The sequence below is a fragment of the Balaenoptera acutorostrata genome, chromosome 20 (assembly GCF_949987535.1).
Source record: "Balaenoptera acutorostrata chromosome 20, mBalAcu1.1, whole genome shotgun sequence".
Lineage (NCBI taxonomy): Eukaryota > Metazoa > Chordata > Mammalia > Artiodactyla > Balaenopteridae > Balaenoptera > Balaenoptera acutorostrata.
The window spans coordinates 62734701-62753623 of record NC_080083.1 but is presented as its reverse complement, the minus strand read 5'-3'; the positions used below and the strand labels follow the sequence as shown (position 1 = coordinate 62753623).

Below are 18923 nucleotides of genomic sequence, written 5' to 3'. Positions count from 1 at the left end.
GGACGGGGCAGGCCGGGGGAGGAAGCCAGAGCAAAAAGGCCAGAGCACTTGAGAGGCGGAATCAGAACTCGGGCCGGGAGCGCCCGGGTGGCCTCGGGGGCCTGGCGGGGGGCGGGGGCGGGCTGGGCCGGGCCGGGGCGGGCGCGGGGCGCTGTCCCTTTAAGGCGGGAGGCGCGGGCCGGCCGAGCGCGGCAGTGATTGGCGCGGCGGGATCACTGGCGGCCCGGGCCCGGCCCGGGGGAGTCGGCTGGAGCCGGCTGCGCTTTGATAAGGTCCTGGCAACTCGGTAACCACCCGAGCGCCGGGAAATAAAAATAACCCCTGGCAGTCATGGATCGCCGGGCCGCCGGGCGTCCGAGGCGCCCGTCTCCCCCGGCGAAAGCTGTGCTGTAAAAGGTGGGGGCGGAGGCGCGGCCCCGGCCGAGCCGCTTCCGAGCCGGGCCCCCCCGGGCCGGGGGCGAGGTCGCGCCCAGCCGCGTCGCGGGCGCAGGGCGCGGGAGGGGGTCCGGCCCGGCCGAGAGGCGGCCGGGAGGGCGGCCGCGAGCCGGACGGCCCCGGAGAGGGGCGGCGGGGGCCCCGGGGGCGGCCCGGAGCGCGGCGGGCGCGTACCTCCCTTTCAGGACCGTGCGCCGGCTCGCGCCTTTGAAGTGCACAGTGAAATCCACGGCGCAGTTTTTGTTGGAAGCGCCCGGAGGACGTTGGGTGCCCGGAGTGGCTGCTGGAAGCGGGGCCCGTGTCGAAAGCCGGGCCGGGCGGGGGCCGGAGGGGCCGAGGGCGGCCGCGGCGGGGGCGAGGCCCACTCGGATCTTCCGCAGAAAGAGGGGCGCGGGGCGCGCCTCTGCCCCCTCCCTCGCCGCCGGGTTCCCCGCACTCCCTCCCCGGCCGTGCGACTCCCCCATGTTCCCCGACGCCGGGACCGGCCCGGGGGGGCCCGGGGCCGTGGCGGCGAGCCGATCCGGGGGCCGGGGCCGAGGCCCTGCCCGGGGCGCCCGCGAGGTCTGGGCGCGGAGCGCGCGCGCGGACCCCTGGTGAGTGCGAGGCCGAGGCGGCGGGCGGCCCGCGCGCTTTGATGTGCCGGGCGGCCCTTTGAAGTGGGCAGGCCGGCTATTTCGGGGCGCGCTCCGGGCGGGCGCGGAGAGGGGCGGCGGGCGCGGCGCCCGGCGCTCCGGGGGGCTCGGCCGGGGTGGCGGGGGCCCGGCGGAGAGACTTGTGCGAGTGGCGGCCGCGGCGGGGGCGGAGCGGGGGCAGATCCCCCTCCCCCGGGGGCGCTGCGCCGGGGCGGTGCTGGATGGGAGTCTGGGTGCGAGTGTGCGCCGGAGTGCCTTTGGGAGGTGGGATGAAAGGGTGGCGGCGCCCCCCGCCCCCTCCCCTCCCCTCCCCCCGCCCCCTCCCGCCTCTCTCTCCTCCCCTCCTCTCCTCTCCTCCCCTCCAGTCCTCCCCTCCCAGCCCGGGTCCGCGCAGAGGGGCCCCGAGCGCCGGCCGAGGCTCAGTCTGCGCGCCCGAGCGGCCCGAGCCCGGGGCGCCCGCGTCCCCCGCGTGTCTCCTGCCGCCCGGCCCCGCGCCCCCGGCCGCCCCGGCCCCTCGTGCGGAGAGGCCGAGCCTCCGCGCGTCGCCATTGCTGGACCGGCTGCCGCTTTCCGCGCTTCTCCTGCGGGCGCCTCCGACCCGGGCTCGGGGGCTGCGAGCGCCCACCGGGGCTCTGGACGCGTCGGGGTGGATTGGGGTCGGGGGGCGGGCCGGGGGGGCTCGGCGGAGATGAGAGCCGGGCCTCGGGCCGCCTTGGTCTTCCAGGTAACGGGGCCGCCCCACCTCCCCTCCGCCCGGGGAACGCGGCGCTACCGGCGGCCTGAGGCCCCGCACGGGGGCCACGCGCGCCCACCCGGAGCCCAGGGTTCCCGCCCCCGGTTCGGGGTTGCGCCCCCCGCCCCGCCGGCCCGCCCCTGCCCTCTCCCGAGTTTGATCCTCCCCTTGCTGGGGAAAGCGGCTGGTTTACTGGTTAGATAAGACTTTTTGCTTTTGGGAAAAAGAGGCTTGAGGTCAGCCGAGTCTGGGATTCCTGGCACAGGCAGTGGTAGCGTGAGACGGTTTCTGATCCGGTTTTGTAGGGTTTGCGGCTCCAGGAGGCGGGGGGCGCGGGGGCGACGGGTCGTGAGGCTTCTCTGCTCCCTGGCAAAGTTGGAAGATCAAAGCCTTGTCTGAGTGAGTGGATTTCTGGTTTGGGGGAGCCCGGAAGACCGAGGTGTAGACTGAGCCGGATTCTTGGCGGGAGGCGGGGGCGCAGCGAACGCTTCCATCTGGGTTGCGGGGCGGGGGCTGCAGCCGGGAGTCCGGGCGCCCGTTCCGCCCTGTGCTGGGCGGGCTTTCCTCCTCGGTCGAGGCTCTTCTGAATTTTTAAGGAGTGGGAAGGGGGGGCGCAGGGGGAAGGGGTGGGTGGGGGGAATGGGAACCAGATGCCGGGGACGGGCGCGTTTGGAGCTCGAGTTATCTGTGCGGAGAGCCGAGTGGGGAAATTTACCGAAATTGGTTTCACCTGCACACAGCCCAGCGGCGCGGGGTGCGCGTCTTTGGAGTGGATGCTGTCGGGGCGAGGGGAGGGCAGGGGAGGGGAGGGCCGCCCTGCGTGCGCCCGGGTCGGTGGGTTTTTGGAAGCTGGTGTCTTCCACCTCCCGAGCCCTCCGCCCCACCTCCCCCCCTCCCCGCGCCCCTTCCCCGCCCCTTCCCCCTCCCCCCTCCCCCCCAAGCGTGCAGGGAGCTCAGATTTCGCCTTTGAAAAAGCAGCGTCTGATACTTTAGATGAGCACCTCGCAGATAGCTGGGTTGCTTGATTTGAATTTGAGGAGTTGAAAAGCCTGTTTACTTTCTTGCTTTGATGTTGGGTAGATCTGGTTTTGATTATATCAATACCCTTTTCTCTCCCTCTACCTCCCCCCCCCCTTCCTTTTCTTCCCAGAAAGGAGGCTCGGATGAGTCCCTGCTGACTTGAGAGAGAAAGAGAGACCACGCTGATTGCTGAGAGGAACTGGAAGGAGAAAAAAAAATTCCTCAACTCAGCGGGAAGAACTCACTCGCCATGAGCAGCGCTGTGTTGGTGCCTCGCCTCCCAGACCCCAGCAGCAGCTTCCGCGAGGACGCCCCGCGGCCCCCAGTGCCGGGCGAAGAAGGGGAGACCCCACCGTGCCAGCCCGGGGTGGGAAAGGGCCCGGCCGCCAAACCCCTGCCTGTCCCCTCCAGTGCCAGGCGGAATGAGGACGGGTTGGGCGAGCCGGAGGGGCGGGCGTCTCCGGATTCCCCTCTGACCAGGTGGACCAAGTCCCTGCACTCCTTGCTGGGTGACCAAGACGGTGCGTATCTCTTCCGGACTTTCCTGGAGAGGGAGAAATGCGTGGATACCTTAGACTTCTGGTTTGCCTGCAATGGATTCAGGCAGATGAACCTGAAGGATGCCAAAACTTTACGAGTAGCCAAAGCGATCTACAAAAGGTACATCGAGAACAACAGCATTGTCTCCAAGCAGCTGAAACCTGCCACCAAGACCTACATCAGAGATGGCATCAAGAAGCAGCAGATCGATTCTGTCATGTTTGACCAGGCGCAGACTGAGATCCAGGCGGTGATGGAGGACAATGCCTACCAGATGTTTCTGACTTCTGATATATACCTCGAATACGTGAGGAGTGGGGGTGAAAACCCAGCCTGCGTGAGCAGCGGGGGGCTGGGGAGCCTGAAGCTCGTGTGTGGCTACCTCCCCACGCTGAACGAGGAAGAGGAGTGGACGTGCGCCGACTTCAAGTGCAAACTCTCCCCCACCGTGGTTGGCTTGTCCAGCAAAACTCTGAGGGCTACAGTCAGTGTGAGGTCCACAGAAACTGTCGAGAATGGATACAGGTGAGCCTTTGGTGGAGGGTGAGGGGCTAGGGGAGCTTGGAGGGTGAGATGGCCTTTGCAGATGTTTTGAGTTAAGTAGGGTGGATGGCCGGATGCATGTGCCGCGGAGGCTGACAAAGGCCTGTCTTGAGCTCGGACCGCTGGCCACGAACCCTTCGATCTTGCGTTTTGCTGTTGAAAGGGGCGGGAAGGCGATGCACACACGGCTAAATACCTGTAGTTTTCCAGTGCTGACTTCACACAGTGGCAGGCAGTGTGCGTTAATGCGGGTTACTTACTATCCTGGGCCAGTCTTGGGGTGGGGTGGTGGAGAGAGGACAGCAGCCTTTGATGCCGCTGACTCGCCAGCTACCGGGCACCGGTTTAGGAAGGGGTCGTTCACAGCTAAGCAATAGGGAGTAGGATGAACGTGGCCGGGGAGGCACCTGGGTTGTGGCAGAGCCCCAGGAAATAACGTGTGTGCCCACTGACCGTGGGGATAAGTGGGATCTATTGAGCTTTAAGTTCAGATAAGAGCCAGCAATTGGCTTAACAGCTGAGCTTGCGGTTCTCTTTGTGGAATGAGATATTAACCCTGCAAGAAACCCTCCTAAGGAGGGGAGGCCTTGTGACTTTCCCGAATGCAGGACCCTTAGCTTTGGAGTCTGCTGATACATTATTCTGGGTTTTCAATGCTTGCGGCCCGAGGATCAGACCCCGGTTGTTTATTGCGTTGCTTGGTGCTGATGGAGAAGAGGTCTTGGCCGGAGAGGACTGGAGAAGAGAAGAGTACCTTCTCTTTCGAGGCTTCAAAGACAAATAGTTCTTTATAGAATGGCCAAGTCTCAAGGTTCTTGATCTTTGGAGGCAACTTCAGACCTCCTGTTAGAATGAGTTTTTCTGTCTCTTTCTCGTTCTCCCCTTTCAAATATCCGAAAGGAGAATGAGCCTCTCAATCCCGGGTTGTGGCGGACAGCGTGCCGGGGAGGGGCTGGCTGGGAGCTGCTTACCTCGCTGCCCATTGTGACCTGCTCCGTGGGTTCGGAAAGGCAGACGCGATCTGGCGGCTGTGTCTCTGGAGGTTACCCTCCCTCTGTAGGGTCCGAGGCAGGAGGAGGGGCAGAGGAGCGGGGTCTGAGCCTGGAAGCCTGTGATCTCGGGGTGGCCCTGCAGGGAGGGAAGGATTGTGCTGGGTCCACCAGGGGGCACTCCTGCAGCCTCGGGAGCCGGTCGTCTGCGCGCAGACATCTGGTCTACACCTAAGTGGGAACGGATTGGCTTTTGCGAGGGAGCCAAGGATCACGTGAGCGGAGTTGTTTCAGCATCTTTAAGCTCATGGCTTCAGGCTGTTCTGGAGGAGGATACTGGCTCTGGCTTCTGTGGCTGGCAGTCACGGCCACCTGCCACCCCTGCCCTGTTCTGTTAGGTGGACGTTTGGGTAAACCCCGCTGGCCTCCGTGCCCTCCAGGTTGGCAGCGGTCGCCAGGGCTACTTAAGGCCTGTGGTCAGGCAGCTTCTCCGGGAGCCTTCAGACAGTGGGGCTTCTGTGTCCCCCAGTGTCAGGGCCCAGAGCACCACCTTTGTAAACAGCGCCCTGCGTGGTTTTGGAGCGAGACAGGCTCCCCAGGTGGGACCCTCCTGTGACCCCTCCCCTTCGTGGGCGGGCGGTGGGACCGAGCCTGGGCGCGCCCCTCCCCCTTCCACAGCCCCCAGCCGGGATGCTTCTAGGACTCGGCTTTATGGGGTGACTCTCCGGAGCGTTGGGGACCCTGGATGCAGGGCCTGGGGTGCTTTGTGTGTCAGCGCTCGGCTTTTGGCTGGGAACCGTGGGTGTTCATGTACAAATGACACCTTTCGTTGGCCTCTGGGGTTTCCATACTAGATACGTGTGTGTGTTTTCTCCCACTGTTGGGATGAGACGACATACCTTACCTGGACTGCACGTGTCTTACCTGGGCATCATCAGAGAGAAATTAAGACACACCCTGATAATTTTTTTAACATGCAAGGTATTCAAGGGTGCCTGAGGTGTGTTATTAGGAGCTGCCCCGAGTTATTCAGAGGCCTGAGCTGCAGCCCGGACCGCCTCTTACCACCTGGGTTGAAGTCTTTCTGAAGCCCGTGTGCCCTCTGTAAAGTGAGTGGACAACCCTCCCTTCAGTTTATGTCACAGGTTGCTATAATATTAGGACCAAAATAATAAACAGGAAAGCCCGTTGTGAAGGGAAATGTCTGAACAGACGTAAAGCATTATAATTGGCTTGACTTAACAGCGCTCACCACTGGCTGTGTGAGAAGGGCCAACCAGGTTCGGGTCCCACCTTCAGAGAGTGAGCCTTGGGTTCTAGCACGTGTTCACTGTGAAGTTGCAGCATGTCCCCTCCCCACGCCTCAACTTTCTCTGCCTGCTGAACTTGAGCCTGCGTTCGCAGCTGGTTCTGGGATGTGCGATCGTCCCTAAGTCAAGTCGGCCTCCCCGCCACTTGTCAGGCCAGGTGCCCGGCCTGTGGACGGCCTGATAAGTCAGTCCAGTGAATGAAGCAGGAAACCTGAATCCTGCCGAGGGGTCGGTCCCTTTCACCGGCTGTTGGGGAGCAGTCTCGGCAGCTGGATGCCAAGGGCATGGCTGGTCGTTAAGCCCTTTGATTTCCTTGAGTGCCTAGAGGCGCCTCGTTTTTAATGACTTGTTTGTGTCCTTACTGACGTGGTGTCAGGTTTCACATAAAGAGCTGGAGCCTAAGAGCAGGCATGGTCCTCAGAGGGAGGGGCTCTGGTTGGCAAGTGGTCCAGTAGGAGGCCTGGGCTTCTCATGGTCCCTGTAAGTAACCCAGAGCCAGGGCGAGGCACACAGGCTACACGCAGACACACACACAGACAACACACAGGCTACACACACACAGGCTACACACACACAGGGACTACGGACACAGACACACAGACTACACACACAGACAACACACACACAGGCTACACACAGACACACACACAGACTACACACAGACACAGACTACACACAGACGCACACACAGACACACACAGGCTACACACAGACACACACACAGACTACACCCAGACACAGCCTATACACAGAGTACACACAGACATAGACTACACACAGACGCACACACAGACACACACACAGGGACTACAGACACAGACACACAGACTACACCCAGACACACACACACAGACACACACGGACACACACACACAGGGACTACAGACACAGACACACAGACTACACACACAGACTACACACAGACGACACACAGAGTATACACACAGACTACACACAAAGACTACACACACACACACAGACAACACACACAGACACACACAGGCTGCACACGGACACACACAGAGACTACACACAGACTACACACAGACATAGACTACACCCAGACACACACAGAGACAACACACACACAAACACACAGGCTACACACGGACACACACACAGACTATACACAGACACATACACAGACTACACAGACACATTACACACAGACTACAGACACAGACACACACACAGACACATACACAGACTACACAGACACAGGCTACACACACACACACACAGACTACAGACACACAGATTACACACAGACCACACACAGACGCACAGACTACACACAGACACACACACACAGACTACACACACACACACACAGACTACACAAGACACACACACAGACACACACACAGACACAGACTACACACACACACACACAGACTACACAAGACACACACACAGACTATACACAGACACACACAGATTACACACACATGTACACACACAGACTACACACATACACAGACTACACACAGACACACACAACACCTGGAGCGTGGAGGCGTGTGCAGAGGGGCTGTGGAGTTCGGAGCCGGGGTCGGGATGCTCTCCTTGCCCTGCCCTGGGCAGTCTTCCCTGTCTCTCACTGGACCCTCTGCTCTGGCCTCACGTGAAGCCAGGGGCCCCAGCAGGTGGCCCTCCGCCGGCTCCCCGCGCTTCCCGTCCCCCCAGAGCGCGCTCGCTGATGGGGCCGGTTTATGCAAAGCCACTGGCATCAAGCTTGGCCTCCATCATCAAAGAAAATGACGCGAGAGGAAAGCTGTGCTGGAAGCGGCGGGCCACAGCGAGCGGATAGAGGCTCTGAGGAGGGCGCTTTGCTAGGACACGCTTGTCGAAGTTTGCCTGCTCTCACAGGGGTGTGGCCTGATGCCATCTGCGTGCCCGGCCTCTCTCGCTCCAGGCCCCCAGCCTCACCTTAGAAGACGCTTGTGGGAGGGAGCAAGCATCGCCTTCTGGGCAGTGACTTTGTGAGTCAAGTGTCAGAGGGCTTTGGAAAAGAAGAGCACACAGCCTTAGAAGCCAATACTTTTTAAGTTGCATTGTTTTGAGAGGGGACCCAGAAGGGGGTCCCAAAGGTCACGTCTGTTGTGCTCTCTGTATGGGCTTTGCCCTGGTGTCTGGGGAGCAGGCGGGGGCCTGCAGCATCTCATCGAGATAAGAGATAAGAATGGTGGTTGGGGGAGAGGAGGAGCCGACATTTCCCTTCCCTTAAGGTCCCAGGAGCCTCTGCTACCTGACAGCTGAAAGCCCTTTGCATATTGAAATTGCAAACCAGGTCTGTGGATGGATGCCCAGTGCAAAATCTGTACATAGGCCTTTACTCTCCAGAGGAATTTAAAACCCTTGCAGCAACTGGGAGCACAACAGTCCTGAAGAAATACTCAAAGCATCTGGGTACAATTACTGTAGTGTGGTTGAGTTTCTTCCCTTCTTTTTTTTTCTTTTTTTTTTTTTTTTTTTAAAGCGATCACAAGAAAGCAGCTCTAATTCATTTTCTTGAAATTACGTGATGATTTTGACGAAGTTCTGAGTTCTTAAAAAATTGAGTCTCTGTCTCTCCCCACAGGCCTGCCACCTTCCTCTGCCTTGTCTTGTTATGATGGTAGGAAAATCCCAATACTTTATTGCAGGCAACTGAGCTAAGAGCAATATATTCCATTTTTAATTACTGGTCACACAGTAGCCCTCTATTTTGGAAGGGAGGGAGGCGAGTTTATTTTGGGACCCGTGTGTCTGACCGGGAGCACAGAACTCTGTCCACACGTGGGATTTGAGCAAGGTGCCTTTTTCTGCTGGGGAGGGAGGGGTTTCTGTTGAGTCATTTTCTCCCTGTAGAGGCTGAGTTACAACCCTCACACTTGGGGCACTGTTAATGTGTTAATACCACAAAGATAGCAACACTGAAGGGATGGAAAGAGTGTGTGAAGGCTGTTTAAGGCCGTGTTGGCTCTCTTGATCTCCATGTTATGCCTCGTAGGCGAAAACACCCCTCAGCAACCCGCTCGGTCCTTGGTCCTTAAAGAAGGAGAGTGGACGAAGCTTTGAGCTTCTGCCACGAGCCCCACGCTGCCTGCAGCTGGGGAGACCCAGATGGGGAAGACAGACCTGTCCCTGCCCTCGTGGAGCTTGTTGTCTCGTACACGGGACAGGCCTTCACCGTGGAAACGCACTGACGATATGTAATTGTCATGATCAGTGCCACCCAAGAAGTCTTGCTTTTGTCGGCGGGTGGTCTTTTGGAGCGTTCCTATGCCACCCCCGTAAACAGTGCCCTCGTTGGACCTTTCGGAGAACATACGGACCCCGTGCAGGTGGCCGTGTTTGAACTGCACGTTGTTTTAGTGGAGCCCTGTGTCCACGGAGGCTGTGACAGCTGGGGTCACCCAGCTGGCCGGGAGCCAAGCCGGCCCCAGCCCTCGGCCTCTTGATTTCTGCGTTACTTGGTTCCTGAAGTCCATCAGCTGCTCCATCCTGCTTTGAGGCAGCAGCCTGTTTAGGCAGCTGCGGGCTTTGGGCCATTTTAAAGCCTTGGGCGACCCCGTGACCTGCCCTCACCCGCTCCTTGGGTCTGCCCTGGCCATGGAGAAGTGATTTCTTCTTTCTGGCTTGTAAGCCGTTTCCTCTTGTTCCACCTTCAGTGGCAGTACCACCCAGAGCCACCCTCTTCCTTATCAGCTAGGAGACTGTCTTCACTAAATCATCCCTCATCTCTCTTCTCCAGAAAAACCAACTGCCTCTCCTTGGTTGTCTCCACCCTTCTCTCTCTCTTGCCCTGGTGTCTGGAAATCCCACACTGAGGACGTGGGGACCAGTTCTATGTCATGGAAGAGCTCACCAGCCTCACTGCCTCATCGTAGAAAATCCTGGGGGCGGAGGGGGGGGCCAGAGTGTCCAGGTGACAAGGTCAAGGTCACTGGGCTGTGGTATTCAATGGGCAGAGGGTCCAGGTGACAGGTCAAGGTCACTGGCCCATGGTATTCAATGGCCAGAGTGTCCAGGTGACAGGTCAAGGTCGCTGGGCCGTGATGTTCAATGAGTTCAAGCGCCATGTTCCTCGTTTGCACTTTCTGGTCACTTCTCCACCACGCCACATCCCTGAGATCTGGCTTGACGTTCCGGCCTAGCTCAGACCAACAGACTCGGGGTCCCTGCTGCCATCAGCTCCTCCAGGTGGCCGGAGGTGGGTTCCACGCGGCCGGGCCTCCAGCGGGTGACCTCCGACGAGGCTTTTGGCCCCCGCTTGGGGCCCGTTACCTCCCTGGGGGGTCGTGAAGACGATCGGGCAGCAGACAGTCCTCGAGGCCCTGCCGTGGGCCGGGGGAGGTGCAGCAGGGAGCAAACCAGGCCCCGCCCACAGCGAGCCCTAAGTCGCTCCTCCCGGCTCTCAACTCGTACACCTCTGAGTGTCACTCTTGTTTGTTTTGTCACTGCAGCTAGAGGGCAGGCCCCCTGAGGACAGCCGCCCGAGCCGTTCTCCCCCCTTTTCCAGCCCCGCTGCCCTCCCTCCCGCCAAATTGTGCAGCGGCTCCCTGCCCACCCCACGGCCACTTCAGTGCAGCCTGGTGGCCCCCCCGGACCCCTCGTGCCGCTGGGGAAGCCCCGGGCCCCCCCCCCACAGCCAGCTTGACGCCCTCCTGCCCCAGGCCGGGGAGGACTGTCCGCTGCTTCTCCCATCCCTGGTCCTCACATCTGCTCCCACCCGGCCCGGCCCCTCCGACACTGCAGGGCCAGGACTTCCTCTTCCAGGTCACTCGTCGTGGCTCTTACGCGAGAGCTTTCTGAAACGTCGAGGCTGGTCTCTGAACAGAGGCAGAGAGAGGGGCTGAATGGGAGCCGCACGAATCCAGCCCACACCCGCCGCTTCCAGCTCTGACATCCAGGGCTGCTGTGCTTGCGGGGCCACCGGGACACATCTGTCAAATGGGCCCACGCGCTCCTCCCCCAGGGGGCTGTGGGGACTGGATGAGACGGCGTGTGTAAGGGGTGCCTCTTCGTGGGCCTGTGCTCCGCGTCCGCCTTCCTCCTGGTACCCCTGCCCAACCCCCGTTACGGGGACCCGCCTGCCAGGCCATGGGTGCCAGGAGACCAGAGACCGGGGCTGGGCACCTCGCGAAAGGGTTGGGGCTCGGTGAGCGCGGGCAGGAGGTGTCAGCACCCTTCGGGGGCCCCTTTCACCCGCCAACCCCAAGGCCATCTTTACAGACCGGCGCTGCGGCCTGGCGGAGTGAGTTCCCTTACTTGGACTCGGCGGCCCCGGCAGAGTGGGCCTGGGTCTTTGCAGACGAGGGCCCCTCCTGCAGCCCACCGGCAACGGCGGGTCCTCCCTCTCCCTTCCCTCCCGCACTGAGGCCCTCGCGGTGACACAGCAGGTGACACAGGAGGAACACAGCCCGGCTGGGCCGGCACACTGGCGTTTCTGGGAGGAGGTCGGGGGGCAGAACAGGGGGCGGAGGCCCCGGAGCAGGGCCTGGACCTTCCTTGGAAACAGCTGTGCTCCTCCTCTCCCTCCGGAGGCCCTCGGCGGCCCTGGGGGGAGGCAGCCTGGCTGTGGGCCGAGGCCCAGCTCGGGGCAGGACAGGAGCCCCAGATCTCGTCCTGAACTCTCCTGTCTGTCCGTCTGTCCGCTCGCCAGGCCCAGCCGCTAGTTGTTTGCCTCTCAGATCTCCGCCTAGCGGAGCCGGGGCGGGAAGTGTGGAAGTTTCAGTGTCCTGGGGCCCGCACGTTGTCTTCTCCCCATACAGGCCTGGGGGGGAGCACGGGGAGGGAGGACACTCCACCCCATTGGTCATTCCCTAGCTCCCCCTCCAAGAGCAGGGTCCCCCCTCCAGGTGACTCTTGAGAACTCTGTAAGATGCCCTGGGGTCCCCTGTCCCCTGGCAGAGCTGCGGCTCAGCAGGCCCCTCTGTGGCCCCTGCTTTCTGCCCAGAGGAGCACCCAGCCCTGGGCAGCAGGCTGGCCTGGAACACGTCGTGGGGTTGTCCTGGGGCCCCCCGGTTCCCTGGGCTTTGGGTGAGAGTCGGTGACGCGGTGCTATGGCCCTTCAGGAGGAGCGATCCGGTGAATCCGTACCACGTGGGTTCCGGCTGCGTCTTCGCGCCAGCCGCCAGCGCCAACGACAGCGAGATATCCAGTGACGCGCTGACCGACGATTCCATGTCCATGACGGACAGTAGCGTGTAAGTATGTTCTGGTTTCCCCACCGCGTACACGGCTGGCAGTGTGACCCGCCAGGCCATGGGGCAGGGTCCTCGCCCGGCTTTGCCAATCCCACCTGTGTCCGCGTGGACGTTTGTTGGATGGGAGGGGAGTAGGCCGCAGGGGTGGCCCTGGTCTGGCTCAGGAGGCTCCCGCGGTCGCCTGGGTGGAGTGACGCTCAGAGCCTTGAAAGGGGGTTGAATGGTACCTTCACAGAAGAAAGCCAAACTAAGGTAGGAGGTTAAGGTGAATGTCCACAGATTCCCTGAGTTTAAAAGCCCCTCTTCCGGTTATCATTGCGCCTGCCTTCCCGGTGGGCAGGAGAGGGTCTTGAATCCAGGTGTCCCTCTGCAGAGCCAGCAGGTGGGGAGGTGGGGTGGCGTGGGAAGGGTATGTGTCTGGGGGCTCAGTGATGGTGGGGTCAGAAAGCCAGGGTTCCCTCCAGGACACTGCGTGCCAGGCTGCCTCACAGATGTGCTCAAGCGGCCGTCACCCAGCTCATCCGGTGTCGGCGGGCGTCTTCCCTCTGCAGCCGGGGCTCTGCCCCTAAGTGGGGCTTTTCTCCAAAGCAGTTTCTGACCTCAGCTCTTTTGCAGATGGACGGCTGGCATTTCTGGATGCAATCCAAGCCATCAGGGTGGTCTGATGGCGGTCAGCAGGCCATGGGGCAGGGTCATGCTTTGAGTTGGAGGTCATTTGAGGTCATGCAGTGGTGACCTCTGTGGATGGAGAACAGTGACCCTCTGTGAGCCTCAGGTGGGTGGGAGTGGGGCGGGGAGGTGGACCAGGCGTCCCCGTCTCCTGCCAACTTTGGAGATTCTGATTCAGGAGGCTCGGAGGAGGTGGAGCCTGGGCTTGGGCGAGACTCCCCACGGGCACGTCTGCCAGCACCCAGCTGAGAAGCACCGTTCTAAAAGTGGTCTTTGGAGGCTTTTCTGCAAACATCTTGGAGGAGGATCTTCTGCTAAGGGAACCGTTTTGCAAGGCAGGCCCGTGGAGCCGTTGTAAGTTCTGGCACGCTCATGTCGAGTTTGTTCCTTCTAGCTTGCTTCCCAAAACGGGACCGGCTCTTCTTCCAGTTTGTTTGAAATGATCTGGTTTCCATTGGCCAGTGATCTGTTGCTTGGCCTGCGGTGTGGAACCAGTTGAAAGGAAAGTTGACGGGTTGGTTTGGGACTTGACTGTTGATTTTCCTGGTGGCTTTTATTGTGTTACCTCAGATTCCCCTGTTAGTGAAAGGAGGGAGATGTTTAAGGTGAAAAGTTCCAGTTTAATAAAAGAATAGCAATTTGGCATGAGTGAAAATGGAGGGAGGGAACACATCTTTCATCCAAAGTGAAGAAATGAGGGCTTCCACAGAGGTAAGTTTTCCATATCGACTGAACTCTTTAAGTTACTGTACTTGAAAAATATTATCCTTTGGTGGATGTATTTCTTAAAACAATGTGTTTTTGCTCTGTCTTTATTGAATAGTATTAGACAAGGCATAGTTTGTTTCTTGATTCAAATAATTTAATCCCAAGGTCTGTTTTCATTCTACATTGTAATATCATCTCACAGAATTCGAAATTGTATAAGGCTTTCTGCCCCTAGAGATATTGATGCCTCACCCCCCTTTTTAAGATAGTTCTTCTTTCTTCTCTCTGTCATTCTGCCTGCTGTCGTTTTTTTGCTCGTGTGCACTTGCTTCCAGCAGCAGCATTCCTCTAGCTTTTAACTAGTGTTTGGATGACGTGGTAGTCAGCGTTATGTGTAAAATAAGAGTGAGTTGGACTTGAACGAGGGCATCGAGCGACTCTCCTTAGCCAAGGGTAGTTTCCTTTAGACGAGGAGGCTTCTGTTTAGTTTTCTTCAAGGTTATTTTTGGCTGGCCTCCTGCTCCCCGTCACGGACGAGGATTCTGGGTTCAGGATGAGATAACTTGGGTGTAGTCCCCAAACCCGGCTGAGCCTCACAGGACCCAGTCAGAAAGGTTGGCCGACGCTTGTGACTTTTACAGATGAGGGAGGAATGCCCAGCGTTCCCATAACTACTCCCGTCAGAGACAGAACTCAGATCCGGGCCAGACAGGCCCCTGCCCTTGGCCTGCTCCCCCCGGCCCCGCGTGCATGTTAGGCCCAGTAGTTGATAATGAGACCTTTGAGCTACCTTGAGTCTCTTTTAGTTTTATTTATTGGTGACCACACAGCTTTCCTTTTTAACGGGGAGGGGGAGGGAGGAGCAAGTTTGGACTTCCCCCCTGCACCCTCTGCCTTCACCCCTCTTTTTTTTACCCCCTTTTATGCCTGGAAGAAAAACCCTCGGTTCTATCGAGAGATGACTTGAAAGCCCTCGCCCGCCCTTCCCGCCTTTAGCTAGAGCGTTCGTGGGCTTAAGGCCCTCACCGCACGGGGAAGCCGCGTTCCGGGATCAGAGAAGTCAGCTGTCCTGGGCGGCAGGGGTCGGCGTGTGGGCCAGGAGGGTCCGTGTTGGTAATCGAGACAGAGGGCAAATCCCTCATTCGGTGGCTTTCTCTCCGGGACACATTGGGTACCCCTGGGTCCCAGGTGGCAGAACCTCAGGGCGTGGCCAGCCCTTCCCTCGGCGCAGCTGCCTCGGGCTGGGGATGAGTAAACCAGGACCCCAAGGGGTGGGGGAGGGTCCCTGGGGACCTGGGGCTCGTGTGCTGGAGCCCGTCTTCTGACGCCAGCGCTGGGGGGCCTCTGGTCCTCCTCCCAACCTCTAGGGCAGCTTATTGGATGCAGCCGGCGCAGCCAGACCCCACGTGGGCATGTTGGTGCCGCCGGGCCCGCGCTTCCCATCAGCGTGGGAAAGGGGTCTCGGCACAAGAGCCACTCCGACGGGGCGCAGGCGGGCCCGCAGGCTTGGCAGGTGCTGAAAGCCTGGGCCGGGCGAGGTGCTTTCTGGCCGGCTGGCCCGTCGGGCAGGCCCCCTGGGGTCCTGGGCCGGGATTAGAGCCCTCTTCAGCTCGGCCAGTTTGGGGCCTGGCGCAGAGCAGAGCCTGAGCGAGCGATGGAGCGCGGGGGGGACGCGAAGCTGAACCGAGTCGCTTTCGGCCCGTTGTCCGTCGGGGAAGCTTCGCGGGACGAGAGGGCAGCAGGCCCCTTTGAAACCTCCTGGCGCTGGTGAATAGGAGCGCCCCGTAAGGCATGAAAGGAGCCCTGGCCGTTTCTCGTGGGCACAGAGGCCGGGCAGCGGGGCTGGGGAAGGGGCGCGGCTGGGCGGGGGCGGGAGGCGCGGGGGTCACGGGCCGCCTTCTGTAGACTCCAGAAGGATGGAGTTCATCGGACACAAGCAGTCGTCTCACTTGCCAGGGAAGCAGTTAAGGCCCAGGGCCTTTGCACGAGGCCCGGTAGAAGCTGGGCCGGGGGGCCTTGTCCTTGGCGAGTCCAGGGCCCGCTGCCGACTTCTGGTTCCCCGCTCCACAGAAAGCCCCGTCTAAGATGGCTGGGGAGTTGAGTCTTTGTACAAGGCCTCTGAGAAGGCTCTCTTACGAGCCCATTGCTCTGAAACCTACATTCTCAGAAGAAATGGCTTTTTTAGTTGTTTTTTTTTTTTGGAGAGTTAGACTCCCAGCCAAGTCCTCAACCCCAGCCCTTGTGCAGAAGGACTGCGGGGGCTGTGGGAGGATTGCAGTGGCGGGGGGGGGGCACGCTAGAAACATCAGAAGCAGCAGGTTCCTGGCGCCCAGGTGTGGCCTCTGTTAGGAAGTGAAAGCTAGGAGGACAGCATGGAGGCGGCGCCCTGACCTCTCTCTCTGCGCAGAGCTGCTCCTGAAATCAGCATCCGCTCGATCCGGAGGGTGCTTCTGCTGAGGGTGTCACAAAATCAGCCCGAGACCTTCTTGTCGCCTTTCACACAGAGGGTGGCCCAGGTTATTTTATAATATTTATTTTTATTTCCTTATATCTTATTTATGGGTTTACTTTGGACCCCGGGGAAAGCATCTGAGCGAACTTCAAATAGTGCCTTATCTTACGAACCGGCCTTTTGATGTTGGCTGTGATCAGAGGCCGCCTTCGGAGTGGCGGCCAAACGAACATGCGAGTGGACGCGTGTGTACGTGAGCCCGCTATTTCAAAGCCACCGGAAAGCGACATTCAGGTCAGGCCGGGCACGGCCGAGTCAAAAGGCTAAACTAATGGGCTCGGCTTAAATGGCGACTAAGTGGAGTCCACACTTCAAAACCAGCGCTCCCCAGAACAGCTGGCCTGGCAGCGGGCGCGTTAGCTAAAATGTTTACAATTAAAGGAGGCCGTCCGGGGACCGAGACGCAGGCACGGGTCAGCTCGTGGTCCTGAGAAGCCAGGAAACCGATCACAGGCTTTCAGAGCCTGGATGAAAAGAAGAGAGGCCCCCTTCTGGAATGAGGGGCTGTTTTGGAAGAAGATTCTTGGCTGGAGGGTCAGGGGGGTGGGGTGGGATTAAAGGCACATTTCCTCGAAGGTGCCTGTCGAGCCTCTGAGCCTTTGCAAGTCGGTCTCCCTTTCCTGTGCTGGTCTCGTGTTTCCTTGCCTGCAGCTGGACCCTTCACCTGCCCTGGCTGTGGCGGGCATGCATGTTCTTGGTTGGAGGAGTGGTTTTAAAACGCATTTGTTCCTCTTGCCTTCAAGTGGCCAGGGACCTGCTCCGTCTGCCTCCCCCAGTTAACTTTTCTTTCTCCTGCTTTATATGGAGACAGAGCGCGAGGTGTGAAAGCCTTACTGCTCGTTTCATCTTGGGAGGCAAGGGGGAGGAGCAAAGGCTTTTGGGGGACACTCAAGGTCAGAGTCTTGGAGGGGACGGGCGGGGGCCTCCTGGGACTCGTGCAGCCCCGTGTGTGTCACGGTGGGATCCACGGGGTGCTTGATTCCCACCCCCAGGATTGTCTGGGAGAGGCCTGGAGCAGAGCGATCCTCTTATTACGGCCCCGGAAGAGTTGCTGGTTGGGACATGGACCTTGTCTTGCAGCCCTGGGGCAGCAGAAGTTGTTGCTCAGACCATCGTGAGACCCAGTCTGTTGGTCCACTGCCGTTACCACACCCCACAAGGGGTTTTAGGTGGGAGATGGGGGGCCGGCGTGCCCCATAGCCAGCGAGCCCTAAGTGGTCAGGAGGACGTTCCAGGATGTTCCCCAAACCCCCCATTCACCCCTTCAGAATGTCAGGTGACCCCGTAGGGCTTAGGAAATGGTGCCCCCCGCATTCAGACCATTGGGAAGCTTGGCTCCTCCAGCTGGGCCTGGACTGTACGTGTTGTGAGTTAAGGATGCCTGTTCTGGAGCCCGCCGGTGGCTTGGATTAGAAGCCTGGGTCTGACCTACTGACTGATTCCAGGAGCGCTTTGGAGCACCTCTGGTTCTCCATAAAATGTGGTGATTTAGGCGTTTTGTGAGGGTGCAGTTGGATTATACATCACTCAGTCCATGGGGGGCCGGCAGCCTTGGGTTGGAGTCGGCGGGCATGGCCCTTAGTTGCTGGTCAAGCCAGGCCTGCTTGCGACAGGCCCACATCTTGTGAATGATCCTGGGGTGAAAAGTTTTTTGGTAACGAAGCTCCAGGTGGTTCAGGAAGTTTCTGGACTTAGAACCTTTTCTCCTACTTGGCCTTCATGGGCCCAGTCCCGTCCCAGGCCTTAGTGAGTAGGAGGCTGCCTAGGAGACTTGACCTCGCTGGTCAACGGGCTGACCATTGCCACAGTGCTTGCTGTCTGACCCCCCTCAGCCTTTCCCTGGGACAGGACTTACACGCGTGAGCAAGTCCTTGCTTTATGTTGACCTGTCTTCTCCGCCTGTACCCTCAGTACGATCGGATTTTGTGTGCTTCTTTTCCAAGGTTTGGCTCACAGGTCAGTTCATCTGTATCTGTATTGCATCCCTGAGGCGGCGGCCCTTTTCTCCTGCCCAGGTCAGCAGCCTTCCGGAATCCGCAGCCATACGGAGGAGCTGGAGGTCGACCAGTTGGCCCAGGCTGCTCCTGGCATTTTTAGGCGTAGCTGATTGTCACCCACCGCTGATGAGCCAGCCACCCGTTGATGAACAAAACACCAGGGAAAGGGAACTAGCCAAACAGCTAATTCCAACATTTATAGCATCGAAGGATGATTCAGTATGGAAATGTTTGAACCCTGAGGCTTTTGTAAATAAGTGGCTTCTGGAAGGAACAGCAATGGGAAAATAATCACACCTTGACCGTCCGACTGCTTTCAAGAACAAAAGTTTAAAAAAAAAATCATAGCAACTCCAGGTCCTGTTTTTAGTGCAGACTAGCTGGAGTGGAGGTGGTGGTGGTAGAGTTGTTTTTAAACCTCTTGCATTTGCTTTTTAAAAATATAGTGATGAAGAAGAACATAAGGGCCCCTTCTGCCCTCTGGTCTTTGCTCAGAAATGACCTTCATGGAGAGGATTTCAGTGACCACCGCCTCCCTTTTAAAGTGCAGCTCCATGCCCCCGCTGTCCTCACTCCCCATCTCCTGCCGTGTGTTTCATCATAGTGCTTACCACCTTTTAACTCACCATAGATCTTGCTTTTTT

The 18923-nt window shown here is 59.3% G+C and overlaps 1 protein-coding gene across 6 annotated transcripts in view; it reads left to right on the top strand.

The window, feature by feature from the left end:
- Positions 1-261: 261 nt before the first annotated feature.
- AXIN2 (axin 2) overlaps positions 262-18923 on the top strand; it is a 30183-nt gene continuing 11521 nt past the window's right edge. For 2 of the 6 annotated variants that reach the window (XM_057536345.1, XM_057536340.1), the window contains exons 1-3: positions 1445-2199; positions 2951-3885; positions 12262-12393. In XM_057536345.1, coding sequence (XP_057392328.1) covers positions 3071-3885; positions 12262-12393 — 947 coding nt within the window. In that variant the 5' untranslated portion in view covers positions 1445-2199; positions 2951-3070. Of the gene's footprint in view, positions 397-908; positions 1029-1444; positions 2200-2950; positions 3886-12261; positions 12394-18923 lie in introns of those variants that run through there. The other 4 variants (XM_057536341.1, XM_057536344.1, XM_057536342.1 and 1 more) reach the window with 4 other exon arrangements.